Consider the following 16,779-nt stretch of genomic DNA (forward strand, 5'->3'; position numbering starts at 1 on the left):
ACAGCCCATGGGGGGTACCATTACTGTCCCCTTCCAGAGCACCAGCTCCCCACCTAGGAGGCCGTCAATCGTGTTTTCGAAAACAAGAGCCGAGCGGGAGCCGACTCGAGAGCGAGAGAGGGAGCAAAAACATTCGATTTTATGCTGTGTGTTTCTTTAGGGTACACTGACCAGCACGGAAATTGGCCACGCGGGAAAACTTTGCTCTGCGAAAGGGGAAAAATAAACATGTGTGGGAAATAGGAATACCCAATAGACAACTGGTGACGTTTTAAAGTTTACCCGGAGAAGCATTCAATGGATAATTACTGCAAAAACAAGAGCTTAAATTAATTTAACTCATTTAATCGCACTTTGTTAGTGCAGTGTATTGACTCCGCCGCCTCTCTTTTGGGGCCGGCCACTGTGCGCTTGCTTTTTGCGCAAATTCTCTTAATCAGCGGTTGCCCGACACGTTCCAACGGTAAACAGGCCGCTCTGCCGCCGAGCGCCGTCTCTTCCAAAGCAATTCTTCCGATTCTCAAACAGAGAATCGTACGACCAGCTCACACACACACGCACACACCCACATGCTGGCCGCCGCCGCTTCGGCTATAGATAGAGGAGCGCACAGCGGCAGCAGCTCATTTATTGCAGCAACTCGTTCAGACACACATGTGCGAGAAGAATACCTGAAGCAAAGCAAAGCGAAGCAGATCGAAACACTCAATTAAATATATTTAAACTTTGTGATATATCCATTTTTTTACTGTGTGAGTGAATGTGGTGAAGTGCTATTCCTTGAACGCGAGACAATAAAGAAATTCAACAGTTACAAAGTGCAAAGAGCAGGCTCAACGTGAACGTTACAAAGCAAACTCAAATACCGTTTGACCAAGTGCCAAAGACGCTTTGCCGAAAGAGCGCGAAGAGAAGAGAAGAATCAAAGAGAGTCTGCGAGATCAGAGCAAACGGGAAAGAAAGTTCGCAGCCAGCAACATGACTACCAAAATGGCAATAAACGCAAAGGTTTGTACACTCTTGAATTGCATCACGGAAAATCAATAAAAACATGAATCTTCAAAATTTAATTGAATTATTTATACAAAAAATTCCAAGACATAAATTATGCTGCCATCGAAAGCCCAGAACCTCAATCGAAATCTAATTATATTCCCATCTAAACTCAGACAAGTCATAAATTATGTTTCTTTCGCGCCGCCTAATTAATATTTTTTTGTATTAACTTAGCAACAGTCTGTAATCTGTTGTTGTTTCTTCTTTGTGTGAATTCATAAAAATATTACCAAATGCAAATCACGGCACTCGGCTGATACGAGTAGTTTTTATCAATGTCCGAAACGGCAGCAAAATTGGAACAGCAAAAACATAAAAATATTTACCATAACATAAAGTGAATGAACTGGGAGTTCTGGAGAATATTTCACTGGAATTGTTCCAAGTGATTGGCTTTCTCGAAAAGTCTGGCGATGTTTCGTTCAAAGAATAAAGAAAAACTTAAAGTATTATTCCGCTAAGTCAAAATTGAATTCTATTAAATCCGGTTCAAGCGAGTAAAAAGTATTTTCAGCTATTAATATTGATTGCACTCTGAGAACCATTAAAAATAGAACAAATGTTTTATTTTGGGCATTTATGGAGACATCTTATCTACTCCAGACTCGGCCGTAATCTATGGGGTTAGATCGTGGGCTAAGGCTGGTGGGGGAGGGAGTGATAAGCCTCGATCTGCCAGACATTTAGTCGACCAGTGTTTGAACTCTATTTTATATATTTTTTGTGCTGCGTATTTTATTTTATTACAAATATTTGGCTTCGCTCTCGGCTGATGCAATGTCAGCGACAATTTACGGCAGTTTTGGACTAGTTTTGGCATTGGCTGAGACTAAGGCTTAGTCTATAGTTTTGGTTATTTCATCAGCTTTGAGATCAGCAAAACAAGTCTACGAAGTCTCTGCTGATTAGCGACACAAAGCTGACCCAGAATGGAGGCAGGTGAAGAATTCGCCCGACTTCTCGTTGCTTCCTCGGGGGTTACATGACACCCGACGATCGGCAAGGGCGACGGACTGGCATGCAAATCGAAAATGGATTTGAATTTGGGGTGCAAATTAAATTCGAAATCATTTCGGGTCTAGACCCAAATTAGCATACAATCATTTAGCTCATTAGAGTCACTCCACCTGGTCGTGCGTGCATTTTTCTGACCGTCTGCCGTTTCATGTTCTTCATTGCAGGATATTTTCCGCAATCAGCATCGAATGATCAAGTTCATTGCGCACTCCATTCGACTGTGCAGCAACCAATCGCTGAAGGCCGCCCAGGCCGCCCAGCAGCTGCAGCAGCAAAAGTCCTCGGTGGACTTTGAGATCACCGCCTCGGTGGACACACAGTACACACATGCCCCGGAGCCCGTTAAGCACGACAAGGATCTGGGCCATCAGTTCAAGGCCTCACAGATGACGGTGCGACTGGCCACGCCGCAGCAGCTCCAGCCGAAGCCGGACAACGATGAGGAGCTGGGCTTTGGCCGCCTCTTCACCGATCACATGCTCAAGATCTACTACCACAAGAGCCTAGGCGGCTGGCAGAAGCCAGAGATCACGCCGCTGGAGAACCTCGTCATGCATCCCGCTGCCAAGGTCCTGCACTACGCCGTTGAGGTAAGTGTCCAGCGCTCTCCACTGCAGGCTCAGCTCCACCACTCACCCTTCGTTCATCCGATCCGATCCATCCGTACCGTAATCTCTGGCTGATCCAGCAGCGGCACGTGTGTGATTTACGCTGACGTCGAGTCATCTCCATTGCCATTGCCATCGAACATCGTCATCGTCATCGTCATACCATCTCATCTCATGCGATCTCTGTAGCGGCTGCTGGCTGCTGGCTGTTGCCAAAGGGTGTCTTATCAGGCGACTGACTGATCGATCGATTCGTTGCAGCTCTTCGAGGGCATGAAGGCGTACCGGGGTGTCGATGGAAAGATCCGCATCTTCCGGCCGGACATGAACATGGCCCGCATGAACCTCGCCGCCCAGCGCTCCGGCCTGCCCACCTTCGAGGGCAAGGAGTTCGTTCAGTGCCTGTCCCGCCTGCTGTCCATCGACTCGGAGTGGGTGCCGCACACGGACACTGCCAGCCTCTACATTCGCCCCACACTCATTGGCATCGACGTGAGTATTCCCGCCCGATCTCTGGACAAGGAACAAGCAACTAATCTTGAACCTTTGATCTGTTCCTCGCGCAGCCCACGTTGGGTGTGGCCTCCTCGGACTCTGCCCTGCTCTACACAATCCTCAGTCCGGTTGGCAGCTACTTCAAGACGGGCTCCACGGGCGCCGTCTCCCTGCTGGCCGATCCCGCCTACACACGCGCCTGGCCCGGCGGCGTTGGCAACCGCAAAATGGGCTCCAACTACGCTCCCACGATCAATGTGCAAAAGGAGGCGGCGTCACGGGGCCTGCAGCAGGTGCTCTGGCTGTACGGTGAAGACCATCAGCTGACCGAGGTGGGCACCATGAACATCTTCATGTTCTACGTGAACGATCAGGGAGAACAGGAGCTGGTGACGCCGCCACTGAATGGCCTCATCCTGCCCGGCATTACACGCGACTCCATTCTGAACATGTCCCGCCAGTGGGGCAAGTTCAAGGTGAGCGAGGCCAACATCACAATGCCCATGGTCTGTGAGCTGCTCAACCAGGGAAGGGTAAGCAAAGAGATGATTACATCGATCCCGCAGAACCTCTGGATCTCATTGGGTTTTTCTTTCTCTTTGTTTGCTTGCAGCTGTTGGAGCTCTTTGGCGCGGGCACTGCGTGCGTGGTTAGTCCCGTCAATCGAATTAATTATCTCGGCCAGGACCTGTACGTGCCCACCATGGAGCAGGAGAAGCCCGTGCACGAGCTGATCCGCGAGACGCTCACCGACATCCAGTACGGCCGTGTGGACCATCCCTGGTCGGTGGTGATTGATTAAGCAGCTCAGTTCAGTTGTCTCCCCATCCCATATACCTTATGCCTATGCCCAATCCCTTATCCCTATCCCCCAGTCCTTCCCCTTCCCCTTCCCCTGTACTGTGTATTAGTAGGATTTAGTTGAGGACAATGAGTGTTTCGTGGATGCTCGAATTTCGCTTGCATTTATCCGCATTTATTGTAGACCATAAAGCGATGTCTACCGATAAGTTGAGGCGGGTCGACCCTATATAGATGTCTATATAACATTCGACTATGTTTGCCCCTAGTTTGTATATTTATTTATTTATATTCTATGGAATCGATTTCCATTCAATTTGCTTATTGTACATATTCCAATCGGTTGAATGATATTTATAGAATTTCCTCTTTTTTTCCCCATTCTGTTTTTATTTTAATCTCTTTTTTGTTTGTATTTAATTTGTTGCTTGTTCGAGTCAACGTTTTTGCGCTTTTACTTCCAAGCAGTATCGAAAATCAAGTCAGGAAATGAACCATCTTCAAAAGAGTTTTAGATTGAAAGCAAAAAAGAAAAACTTTGGAACAAGTTGAAAACGTACCGGAGGCGAAATGCATTTATTAGTTTGTAAGTTGTCAAGGATCGAGGATCGAGGATTCGTCTTGGAGGTAAAAGCAGCGCAAGCGCCGAGCTGTGACCAAAAGCGCAACCCCAAAAACCTATCTCTAGAGTGTCTCTGCAGAGAGGCACTCCATGGACACACACACACACCTAGGCTAGAGCACAACCATATCCGAATCGAGATGTATTTAGTTGTTAAGCGAACCGATCGATGAATAAACATGTAAAATAAAACAAACTCTCTCCGAATTGCCTTTGGGGTGTAGAGGGAAACACTTTAATGGGTTGGCGGTGTTCAAATGTGTTTGCTTGTCTCCAGATTGAGGACCTTCTGCTCGTTGGCAGTGAAGATGTACGGCCGCATGGCATTGAGCACCTCCTGGGGCTGGCTGCGCAGCACTCGAAGTCGCTCCTTGCCCACAGCTGCATCCTGTGCCTCCTGCAGCTGGGCCCATGTGGCGGCGATGTTGCGCGCCGCCTCGGCATCGGCATTGCGGCGCTGCTCGTTGGCCATGGCCTGCTGCTCCATGTCGTGGTAGCACTGCTCGTTTCTCTTGTGCATGGACGCCAGGCGATGCTCGTATGTGTGGTGCTGGCGCTCGCCGAAGGAGGTCGAGTCGCGGCGAATGTCGCTGCCAATGTTGGCCCGCTGCTCGCGGAAGTACTTCTGCTCCTCGCGCTGCTTGCCCACCTTCTCGTGGTTTGCACAGCACTCGGCATGCCGCTCCAGCATCTGCTCCAGGTGCCGCTTGCTCTCCTTGACACTGTACTCGTGCTCGAGCAGGTCCATGAGGAGCTCGTCGCGCGCATCTCGATCGTGCTGGATCTTGCTGAGCTGTAAGCCCAGCCGGACGCTGTTCATCTCTCTGGCTTGCATCTCGTCCGCGCGGCGTTTCATGTCCTTGGCCACGAAGGCGGCTGTCGTCGGGCCGTACGAGTCAAGGATGCCACGCTGAGGGCGGACCCTGTTCGCCTTCTCCTCAGCTTGGCGTGCGGCCTGCTTCTGAGCGAAAGTCTTATTGAGGGACTCTTGGAGCTGCTTGCGCTTCTCCGCCCACTTCTCAGCCTCCTGCTGCTGCTCCAGAGCGTATTGTTTCTGGAAGTCGATCAGCTCTTGGCGCTCCTGCAGCTTGGTCTCGTGCTGCACCCGTTCGCGCTTCTCGGTTGATTCCGCAATCTGGTTCATCAGTGCCTCGCGGTATGCGTGGGCCTTCTGGTCGGCCACCAACTTCTCCTTGAGCATCAGCAGCTCCACCTGCTGCTGTTGGGCCTGGGCCTCCTCTCGCTCCGCCTGCTTGTCGACGCTCCGCGCATGCGCCTCTGCCAGCATCTGCTGCCTGACCTTCAGCGCCACCTTGGCCACATTCACCTCCACCTGCAGGTCGCGCAGCTCGGGCACATTCCGCTGCAGCTGCACGAGCTTACTCTTTGCCACAACCTCGGCTCTGCGCTCCTCCATCAGAGCCCGCATTAGCTCGTTGTTGATGCGCCGCTCCTCCTGCTTCGAGCTCATTTCCAATCTGCGCTTGAGGGCCAGCTGCTCCACCTGAAATTTAATGGCGCGATAGACCGCGTTCTCGGCAGCCGATGACTTCTGTATCATGGGATAGGCGTCCTTGTCGTAGTCGCTGCTCCCCTTCGGCAGCGGCTTCATCATGGACAGCATATTGCTGAGGGGCTCCTGGCTGACGACCGCAAAGAGGGAGACGCCCGGCTTGTCCCAGGCCCCATACTGCCGGCGGGACTTCTGTCTGTTGATATTTTCTGGCATTGTAGCTGCCTTTGGTGAGTCTTTGAATTAGTTTTTGGATGTGTTTAGGATTCCCCAATGGGCTTACGAAATATATAGAGAGAGATTGATTGTTCTATGGAGTGTACTAAGCTAAGCTAAAAATGAATTCTGGCAACTGGGAGCTACAGAGTCCGACAGCCAGCGAAAGGTTTCGAATGGCCAGATCTGATTCGATCGAATAGGCTATTAAAAATGTAAGTACTGGCCAGCTATTTTCGATATATGTACATATACAAAGATATCTTCGATAAACGTTCTATATCGAATTTAGCATCTTCACTTTAGAATAATTGTATTTTCAAATGCAGCTTATCCCACGAATATATTTTTAATTATAAATTTAGCAAGTTGTTATAACCGAAATAGCCACGGTACGAACGATGGCCGCAGTATGCGAATACGATCCCAGCCTGATGCTCCCCAACAAATTCTACAAATATCGTCGAAAGCAATGCGACGATATCAGCTTCATCATAACGGTGCAGCCTAAGCACAAGCTTATTATTGTTTGTGGTTTGCACTTCCCACTGTACCACATTGTACATATGTACATATGTACATACATACGCACATACAAATGCATTTGGATGTGCGCAAGCTTCCGCACGGCAGCAGCCTGGGCAACGCTCTCTCGGGTCTTTCTCTCTTCCCTGTACTGTTCTTGTGCTTTAGCTTAAGTTCGTGCATACGTTATGCGCCAATGCTCTCTCTCCATCGCTTTCGCTCGCTCGCTTCTTAAAGGTTTCATTCGGAACGTCGCGACGGCGCTGCAGGTAGCCGTGAGCTGCTTGTCATAGCTGCACATTTTTACCGTTATTGCAAGTACATACTTACAGTCATGTGAAAAATAATAGGGACAGTTGGTCTACTTCAGCAAATGCTCTGTAAAATGTATATTTTCAGGAATTTTGAGGTGATCTTAATATTTTATAGTTGATTTATGTTTGCACTATAAAGTAAAAACAGCAAATTTGTCATAGCTTATATTTAAAATACAATTACAAAAAAAAGGTTGAGTATTTTATATGTATAATTGTATATGCAGTGATTGGTGTACAGTTTTGTAAAATTATCTAAAACGCACTGTTTTAGGTGCACTTTTTGTACTTATTCTTGGTTAGCAGCAGCAAATTGACGACACATCTTAGTGTTATGGGAACTGTCTGTGGTATCGTAAAACTTCAGACAGCCTTGACAAAAATGCGGTTTCTTGTATTGTGGATGCAATAACTTTCTCATGGACGCTATGAGGGCATAATGAGAAATCTGATTACGTTCATTATTTATACATAATAAGTCGATGTGTCGACTTCGAATCTCGCTTGCTCGTGTTGTGGGTCCAAACACACGACTGCCGCTGTCATCGATTTTATATATATTGACGCTGAAGTCCACATTGTTAAGTTCAAACCGTTTAATTCCTTTGATTGTTATGGGAAACTCAATGCCAGAAAAATCCAATCTAATTCCATAATAATAAATCAAGTCCCGACTGATGTCCAGATGCCCATACCTCGCTCTGATTGCCAATCGACGTCGGGCACGTTTTCGTTTCTCGACTGTTTTAAACGTGGTGTCTAAGTATCGATCATGGGCCAATGATGCTAAAACACACCACTTGAAACTGAATTCATCCTTATTCCTAACATTTATTAATGCTCTTCGGGATCTGATTTCTGGCGGAGCTTTAATGAATCCACCACCAGGTGCATTATTCAACTTATTTATTGTGATCTCAAAAAATTTAAAAATTTGTAAGGCGCACATTGGAGTTTCCTCCTGTAATTTACTGCTTAATGCTCGTAAATGTTCGAGAGCTTGATCCAGTTTTTCAATTGCCAATTCACTTTCGAACAGTGAAGTACATGACGTGGCGAAGTGTATCATGTTTTCCAGGTTGGTTTCATCATCAGTTTGCTTGACATACGGTCCACATACTCTCAAAACAAATCGCACTGACACGTACTCACTTAGATGGTGAAGAAGTACTTTTGCCAAGTCCTCTCTACAATGCTTGTATAATTCCTGCAAGTCGATTTGTTCGCCTTTGTTGGAGTACACGCGATACGATTTCCATTTCGATTTCCAGATCGTGATTATTGGAGTTACATTCTCATTGCCTGCTAGTTGAGCAGCTGCGGCATTCTTATGTTTTTCAGAAGTTAAATGACGAATCTCACGAGTCGGACTGTAGCTCTCTCCGCAAACTGTGCAGAAAATTGTCGCTTGACTCTGGATACTATTTAACGTCGAATCTTTGCCCATGATGACCTCAAAGGCATTTCGGGTGCCCACACATGTCTCATAATGAGATGCAAAATGCTTACTTCTGACGGCCTTATTGCACAGGTCACACACTATTTCTGCTGTCATTTTATAGACGGTTTCTTGTTCGATTTGTATCGACCACTTTCACTACCAGGCGAGGACTAAAGGTTTCTTTCTAAACGAATCTCTATTTATCTACTTGAAACCAGCATTTGCTGCTAACATGTGTAAATAGAATGGCAGGTACGTAGGTACTCGTATGAGTACTGAGAGAATATGAGAATAAAGGACGAGGACCTTCACAGCGGGTTTTATTACAAAGAGATGACCTACTCGACCACTTTGGCTGGTTTAAGGGTGGCTGACGGCTAAGGGTTGTTTCCCTCTCAGGTAAAAAAAAATTGGATAGGATTCTGATTTTTAGGCTCTCTAGCTTACATTTCAACCATTGCAATACAGTTATCCTAGGACTTAATATACCGATTATATTATAGAGCAGCCGAAACGAGTTCTTACTTTGTCCCCAAGAAGTTGTAAAGAGAACTTCAATCGCATCAGCTTGGACTCTCGATAGGGAACGTTTGCGGGCGGAGTGCGAGCGGATACTTGTGACGTGCTTTCTGTCTCTACCTGCCCTATGTCTGATCAAAGCTGCAAGCAAAAAGCGCGCAGACACACACGAACATGAAAGCTCAAGCACCTTTTTTGTTAGTGCATTTTTATGCACAGACGAAGTCAAAACGTTTCTTGCTTCTCTGCCGCTGCGCGCAGCCGAGTAATTGTGCTTCTCTGCAGCTGCGGCGGATCTCTGTGCATGGGCCGAAGCCACACGAAGCTTCTACGCTTTGCGGGTGCCGACTGCGCTGCCCGAGATCGTTTCCTATGCACAGAGCATATGACGCTGCCGAGATTTGCTGTAGATTGTGAGCTAGAAACTTTCTTACGGTGCTTACTCTTTACACCCCCGTCTGACAAAGTGTACCTGAATATCCACGCAATTTACAGAAATATAAATAGTTTATTCAATTAATATCTTCATTGGAATCTTCAGCCGGATCCTAATCCACGTTTCTACAACAGATTTTTTTGGAAGTCTGCAAAGAATTTGAAATCCAATTTCTCATGAAAAATTCTGTAGGATTCTTCGAGCTTCCTTGGGGGTTTTTCTTGCAATCGTTGATGATTGTCCAGCTTTTATCTATTTTCCGCTATCTAAATCCATCAAATAGATTTATTGACTCACTGATCGAGTTCTGAACATTGGCATTAAGTGACATATGACTCTGGAGGGACAGTGGTTCAATTAAAAGTTTTTGAAGTCTTTAACTATTCACGAAATGTTATCTGGAGAACATTTGTGGAACGATTTGATTGATTCCGGGAACGGGCGAGTCGATAACGAAAAGCCCATTGCCTTCACGACTCTATAAAGGCCCAGAAGTACAGCGGCGCAGGTCGAGAAAGCAACATGACCAGCAGCAACACCCATTCCAAGACGTTAGTTCTGTTGGCCCTTCTGGGCCTGGTGGCAGGAGCATGCGCCGCCATGCATCGGATACCCGTGCGCCGCTCGGAGAAGTTTTTTCGGACCCGCCAAAGCATCAATGCCGAACGGGAGCATGTCTGGAGGAAGTATAACCCAGTGCAGAGTAGCATCAGTGTCAGCAGCAACACCAGCAACACCATAAACAGCAGCAGCGCCGCTTCAAACTACTCCATAGAGAGCCTGGAAAACGTGTTGAATTTTCAGTACTTCGGGAGCATCAGCATCGGAACGCCGCCGCAGACTTTCTTGGTGCAGTTCGATACGGGATCTGCGAACCTGTGGATTCCCAGCGTGAATTGCTACAGCTTGGACTGCTACAATCACCAGCAGTACTTCTCCGGGGACTCGACCACGTATCAGGCCAATGGCACCGTCTTCTCCATCACCTATGGCTCGGGCAGCGTGTCGGGCATCCTCTCCACGGATGTGGTGACCGTCGCCGGACTGCAAATTGCTGGACAAACATTCGGTGAGGCCACCACTGAAACTGGCACAAGCATGGGGGATGCCACGTTCGACGGCATCTTCGGCATGGCCTACGCCAGCCTGGCCGTGGACGGGGTACAGCCGCCCTTCTACAATCTGTGGAATCAGAGTCTGGTGGATGCGCCCGTGTTCTCCTTCTACCTGGAAACCAACGGCACCCAAGCGGCGAGCTATGGCGGAGAGCTCATCCTGGGCGGTTCCGATGCCTCGCTATATGTAGGGAATCTCGTCTATGCTCCCGTCTCCAGCCAGACCTACTGGCAGTTCCAAATGGACGGCGTCACTCTGGGCGGCACCACCTTGTGCACCAACTGCCAGGCCGTGGCCGATACGGGCACCTCGCTGCTCATTGCCCCCTACGACATCTACCTGACGATCCTTTCGCTCATTAGCCAGGAGCTCAGCTGCGCTGCCATCTCAAGCCTGCCCACCCTGACCATCACCATCAGCGGTGTGCCCTTCCAGATACCGCCCAGTGCGTACATCGTGCAAGTGGATAGCGCCTGCACGCTGGGCATCGAGTACATACAAGGCTCTGACTTCTGGATTCTGGGCGATATCTTCATCGGCCGCTACTACACGGAGTTCGATTTGGGCAACAATCGTTTGGGTTTCGCCTCAGTGAACTCTGCGAGTGCCCTGGCAGCCCCGATCTTCCATCTCGCAGCTCTGTGTGGACTGTGGAAGCTGCTCAACCTGCTCTAGAAGTTCTTACGAGTCGAATTGTGATTTACAACCCAAAGTAGTTCGCTGGCACATTAGTCATTTATTGTAGATAACACGAATATCGGTAGCTCATTGCTGTCTGCTTTTTTTTTCTCTCTATGTAAATAAACATTACGAAACGATATGCATCAGGGGCAATTATATTTACGAAACCCACCATGGAGGATCCACATAAGCCCAGTCCCGTGCTAATTGAATGGTGGCGCAGCTTTGGCTTTTGGCTCCTCGGGAATCAGTGATTGAAATTTGAGCTGGTGTAATTGGTTCATGTGATTTAAACCAGTGATGTAAAGTGGAACACAATGGGCAAAAGCAGTGTAAACACCAAAATGATCCTCTTTAGAGGGTAAGGAAAATCAGTGGAAGATTCTTACGACAGACAACCTACTGTCCTCTTATATCATAGCATTTATGATCACAATATCTAGAATTTCATTGCCATTGCGCTCCAGATGAAGTTGGCAAATCTACAGTTCTAGGAGTAAAAACTTACCGCAACTGGTACGACATTTACCCGTAATACACATAGAACACCCTTTTTTTTTATAAAACATTTATGTATGTATTTCTCTTTTCTTTGTTTCTTTCGCGTATTGTGTTCTTTAACTTCTGCTCTGCGATCTCTGCAAATGTTGCAAATTATGAATTATTTTTTAGGTTTACTTCTTTTTTGCTTCTCCTTTGTAGGGGTTTTCTTTTAAGATGCGCTCGATCTTTACTAACCTCAAATATGAGTGTGGAGAGTGGTGTGTGTGTGTGTGTGTGTGTGTGGGCTCGTCTAATGTAGGGGCATTAATCAAGTAACTGTACATATTAATTAAGGGAATTAATTCATCGGTACTCAAACAAGTGTTACAACTATTTATGCTCGCGATTTGTTGGGGTTTGTTCTCCGAATTCCTAGAAAGCTTCAAATGGGCTAAACTGTATACACACACACATGTTCTATATGTATGTATGCCTATGTGTGTGTGTTTATGTAAATTCAACAAAGCCTTCGTTTTCGATTCACTAAGTAATAAAAACTCAATTGATTTCAAACTATTTTGTAATTGTTTTTTTTTTTTGTTTTTTCGCCTCTTTGCTTACTTTTTTTTGTAAGGTTTTCACTTTACTTGGAATTTCGCTATTTTAATTTTTTTTTCGGTATTTTTTTGTTTTCTTATTTTCTTTGTTTTTTTGTTTGTTTAATTTGTAGTTAAGTTTTTGTTTGTATTGTTTTCTTTCTCTTTCGTTTGTTTGTTTGTAAATATATAAATAGGCAGCTTTACGACGTTTTAAAAACAAAAGGGCGCGTGTACGAAATCGTTTTCAGTATTTTCATAGGTATTTTTATAGGTATTTTTATAGGTATTTTAACAACTATGCTTCTCAAATTGGTGGAAAATGTTTGACATTGCTTACTCGCTTTTGTTCTTGTTGTAAAATTTTGGTTCTTTGTTCTAGAATCTAGAGCATAATGCTAAGTTAGTTGCTTGTTTGGTATTTTGTCGGTATATTTAGTATTCGTACTCGTACTTTTGGTTTGCTTTTGCTTAGCTTTGCTGTGGAACTTACAGAATAAAAAAAAAAAAAAAAAAAAGGAGGCGAGGCGAGTAATATTTTTCTTTTTTTTTTTTTTTGGGTTAAGGCTTTCTTCTATGTATGTATGTATGTATGTATAACATTCTTTACCTATTTGGTTTAAATTGTATAATTAAATTAATTTCATTTATGGTATTTTTTTGTTTTTAATTGAGTGGCGTATTCTCTCTTCTCTGGCTTTTGTTTTTGTTTTTTTTTGTTCTGTTCGCATTATTACTTTTATTTGTTCTTTTCTTTTTATGTTTATTTATGTATATTCTTGAGTATTTTCTTGTTTGTTTTTCTTAGAAAAAAATTCTGGCGTATAAAAGCTTAATTTTGTTAGGTTGTTCTCGTTCTCGTTCTCGTTCTAGGTGTAACTAGAGGTAATCCTGAAGAGGCTCGTACATATAAGCATATTCTTTGGCTCTTCGCACCGACCTGAACTGAACGGACCTTCGTCTGCCGTCTCTCCTTCTTTATATATATATATCAGACTGAATTGGGGCGTTTTTTTTTAGGCGAAAGTGAAGGCAAGGACATCACCATTAGACATTTGTATGTGTGTGTGTGTGTGTGGTGTAAAGTGGAGCTTTGTTTTTGGGAGTATTCCTCCATGTATGTACATCATTGTCTGAATGTGTGTGGGCTTGTGAGACTCGCGATTGTTATATTTATACTCCCGATCTGTCGTGGGTGAATATAAATTGTTCAATATAAATTTCGACTAAATTGCTCGCTTTTTCGCTTAGCTTGATCTAAAAATTGTAATTGCACCTTTCTTACCTACATTCGGTATTAGTTTTACACTTAAGTTTCCCTCACTTGCTCCTTTCTCAACGTTTTCTTTTTGTTTGTTTAATACTAAGGCTAAAGTTAATGTTAATGTTGGTATTTGTGGGGTTTAGGTTTCTAGCTTTGTTGAGTTCTGCATGAGTCGGTTTTAGTTGCTTTAGGTTAGTTGCTTGTTTCATAAATGTATAAGGCTCTGTGTAGTTTGTAAGATCTAATAGACACCCAAAAGAAAAGAAAAACCAACCAAGGGTCAGGAGCGACTGGTAAAACGATAACAAGGGGCAGATGTAGGGGAAGAGGAAGCCTTGAATGAGGTCAAAATTCCAGTCTAAGATCTATATAAAGTGTCTGGCGTCAGGTCCAAGTGAAGGGTCATCGAAAGACTAAGCTAAGGGCTCTATAAATTTATCAACACAAGTCAGACCGATGTCCAGTTTCTTCACTTCACTTCACGTCACTTTCCTTTTCTATACTTCTGCTTCTAGTTAGTTCGGTTTTGCCTAATAATAAATGTTTAGTCTTTACAAATATCTATGATTATAATTACAAAAAAAATCTATGTACAGTGGCCAACATTCGTTCAACTTTTGACTAGAAATGGGCGCCCCAAGCGTATGCAACAAATTGGTTTTTGCTATTCCTACTTACATTTTTTGATTCGTTTTGGAGTATTGGAACTATATATGTATATGCGTGTGTGTGTAAGTGTGTTGGTTAGTCAAAATGTAATACCACTTGAATTGCTTTTTGATTTGATGATTTCAGATTTAATCGAACAAAACTACTAATCACACTAAAACTAAGTAACTATTACGAGTATCGTAGTTGCAGCAGACACCCCAATACCCCTCCCTACCCACAGAGACCTACAGCAATTGCAGGAAGACAGTTCGTATCAGGGTTCAGGGATCAGGGATCTATGCCAAATCGAACCTCAAACAGGAACAGAACGAACTGCGACTCGGGCGACTTAAACGTAATGAAACCTTTGCCTCTTCAACTGCTCAGGACACATCTCTATTAGTATTTGTATATTTGTATCTCTATCCGTACTACCACTCTATATTGTAGTTGGCCTTATGCTACATGCGCGTATCCAGCATGACTCTCCAACAACTCTTCCTTTGCTCCTGCACTTGCGCCTGCTTCGGGCATAAGCGTTAACAAATACTCGTATGCTTTTTGGGTACTATTTTCAGCTAATTTGTATCACAAAATATGTGTGTGTAGGTTGTGGCGTGGAGTGGGGGAGTGTTTATGATGCACATTAACATATTTTTCCCAAATTGTAATTCAAGTATTTACAAGCTCCTATACAAATGTTTCTTCTTTTCTTTTTTCTGGGTAGTTTTAAGAGTTTTTTTTTGTTTCGTTTGCTTTAAAATGTAGTTTCTTATTTTCTCATCTTAGGTCTGTCGATTGTCGCAACTTGTTTTGTTAGTGTATCCTCTACCTTCTTCGTTGAGTCAACTAGTGGGGGGCGGGGGCAAAGCCAAGCGAGTGGTGCGAGTGCTGCGTTTCGTTAAGTTATAGGACGGGCTGGATACCCATACGAGTATGTATGTACAATCAATCCCTTCCAGCTCTCTCTTGGGTGTGTGTGTGTGTGTGTCAGTGTGGTGGTGCTACTAAATGACTATAGATAGGACTATGCTATGTACAATTCACGGGCATCTGGTGCGATCTTCACCTTCTCTCACCTCGTCGCCTCTCACTTCAGCAGTTATCACAAAGTTAAATCCACGTCTATATATGTACACCTAACCGTATCTGCGTATCATCCATCTGGTCTATCCTGTCCTGTCCATCTGTGACGCTTTATCTACGTAATATCCCTCCTTAGTATATCCGTGTATATATTTGGTTTTTGTATGTATAAAGGTAAATAATTGCAGTAAATGTAGCAAAATCGTAAGCAATATGCTTTGCCTTAATCGTAGTCATTAACTCTAGTATCTATCGCTATCGCTAATCATCGCGGATCGGCTAATGGGCTAAAAGTATCGAATTTCAAGTATCGAGCACTTCCATTCAGTGTGTGTGTGTGTGTGTAAGCGAGAGAGAGAGAGAGAGAGAGAGAGAGAGAGAGATATTCTTATATCGAGAGAGACAGAGATAGAATAGCGCGAGAGAGAGAGAGAGATAGATTCATGTCGGAGCAGTGAGCATTTGTTTGTGGGTTAGTCTAGCTCTTGAGGTTACAGGTTACAGCATTATCTTCTTAATACATATACTAGAATTTAGTCTAACTAAGCATATGGCTGGGATTGCGGCTTGCTCTCCCTCTCCCCTTTATGGCTCCATGCCGCTGCTGCTGCTGCTCTCCGCGGAAGCTGAAGCTAAAGCCGAGCTCGCAGCCGAAGCCGAAGCTGTAGCCGAAGCTGCAGCCGAAGACTGATGCCTCAACAGAATCTTGGGCTAGAGGAACTCTCGCTTGCCGCTCCTGGGACCGCTGCTGCTGCCTGTGGGCGTTGGCAGCGTGGGTGGCGGCCCCGTGGGCGAGGGCGTACCGCTGCCTGGGAGCGATGTGGGAGTCGTGGCTGCCGGCGTCGATGGCGGCAACTGGGCCGCCGTGAAGTCCTCCTCGAGCAGGCGCAGGTGCAGCAGCTCCGTGGGGCAGGCACCACCGGGAGAGCCTGCCCCTGCTGCAGGTGATGCTGACGCTGCCACGCTCGTCGTACCAGATCCAGCGGCGCCCGTCACAGTTGTGGTCGTGGAGGCTGACGCGCCGACCAAGGCGAGTGTCTGCTTAGGAGGCGCCGGTGCTTTCCTGCTCTTCGAGCGTCGCTTCTTGAGCATCAGTGGCCCCAGGCCGTTGCCTCCCGCGCTCGACACAACCGGGGCACCTGGATTTAGTAGACCGCTGCCAGCGCCAGCTCCAGCTCCAGCCCCTGGTCCCGCTGCTGACGTTGGCGATGAGATGGTTATCACAGTGTCCACGGGCGTGGTTACCGTCACTGTCGCCGGGGTTGTGGGCGAGCCCGACCCAGTTGCAGTCCCAGTCCCAGTTCCAGCCCCTGGCCCTGGGCCTGGCCCTGCCGCGACG

At 45.9% G+C, this 16,779-nt stretch overlaps 4 protein-coding genes across 6 annotated transcripts in view; 2 read left to right on the forward strand and 2 right to left on the reverse strand.

Annotated features, from left to right (window-relative positions):
- Positions 1 to 627: 627 nt before the first annotated feature.
- Positions 628 to 16,758, forward strand: LOC117903611 (branched-chain-amino-acid aminotransferase, cytosolic). 3 transcript variants are annotated; one of them, XM_034815886.1, is made up of 6 exons: positions 628 to 1,008; positions 2,238 to 2,663; positions 2,943 to 3,173; positions 3,248 to 3,709; positions 3,790 to 3,991; positions 16,748 to 16,758. In XM_034815886.1, the coding sequence occupies exons 1-5, from the start codon at positions 979 to 981 to the stop codon at positions 3,976 to 3,978; spliced, it is 1,338 nt and encodes a 445-aa protein (XP_034671777.1). In that variant the 5' UTR covers positions 628 to 978; the 3' UTR covers positions 3,979 to 3,991; positions 16,748 to 16,758. The 3 variants fall into 3 exon arrangements, with proteins under 3 accessions (XP_034671777.1, XP_034671768.1, XP_034671760.1); XM_034815877.1 differs by lacking the exon at positions 16,748 to 16,758 and having other exon boundaries at positions 628 to 877; positions 911 to 1,008; positions 3,790 to 4,514; XM_034815869.1 differs by lacking the exon at positions 16,748 to 16,758 and having other exon boundaries at positions 3,790 to 4,514.
- On the reverse strand, positions 4,691 to 6,780 carry LOC117903603 (trichohyalin). The gene has a single exon (XM_034815859.1). The coding sequence runs from the start codon at positions 6,326 to 6,328 to the stop codon at positions 4,853 to 4,855; it is 1,476 nt and encodes a 491-aa protein (XP_034671750.1). The 5' UTR covers positions 6,329 to 6,780; the 3' UTR covers positions 4,691 to 4,852.
- LOC117903645 (pepsin-2B-like) lies at positions 10,061 to 11,503 on the forward strand. The gene has a single exon (XM_034815950.1). It carries the CDS (start codon positions 10,086 to 10,088, stop codon positions 11,352 to 11,354), a length of 1,269 nt encoding a protein of 422 aa, XP_034671841.1. The 5' UTR covers positions 10,061 to 10,085; the 3' UTR covers positions 11,355 to 11,503.
- LOC117903529 (potassium voltage-gated channel protein eag) overlaps positions 13,150 to 16,779 on the reverse strand; it is a 51,160-nt gene continuing 47,530 nt past the window's right edge. Inside the window, exon 19 of the mRNA XM_034815701.1 lies at positions 13,150 to 16,750. Coding sequence (XP_034671592.1) covers positions 16,152 to 16,750 — 599 coding nt within the window. The 3' untranslated portion in view covers positions 13,150 to 16,151. The remainder of the gene's footprint in view (positions 16,751 to 16,779) is intronic.

The sequence above is a fragment of the Drosophila subobscura genome, chromosome A (genome assembly GCF_008121235.1).
Source record: "Drosophila subobscura isolate 14011-0131.10 chromosome A, UCBerk_Dsub_1.0, whole genome shotgun sequence".
In the NCBI taxonomy this organism is placed as follows: Eukaryota; Metazoa; Arthropoda; class Insecta; order Diptera; family Drosophilidae; genus Drosophila; species Drosophila subobscura.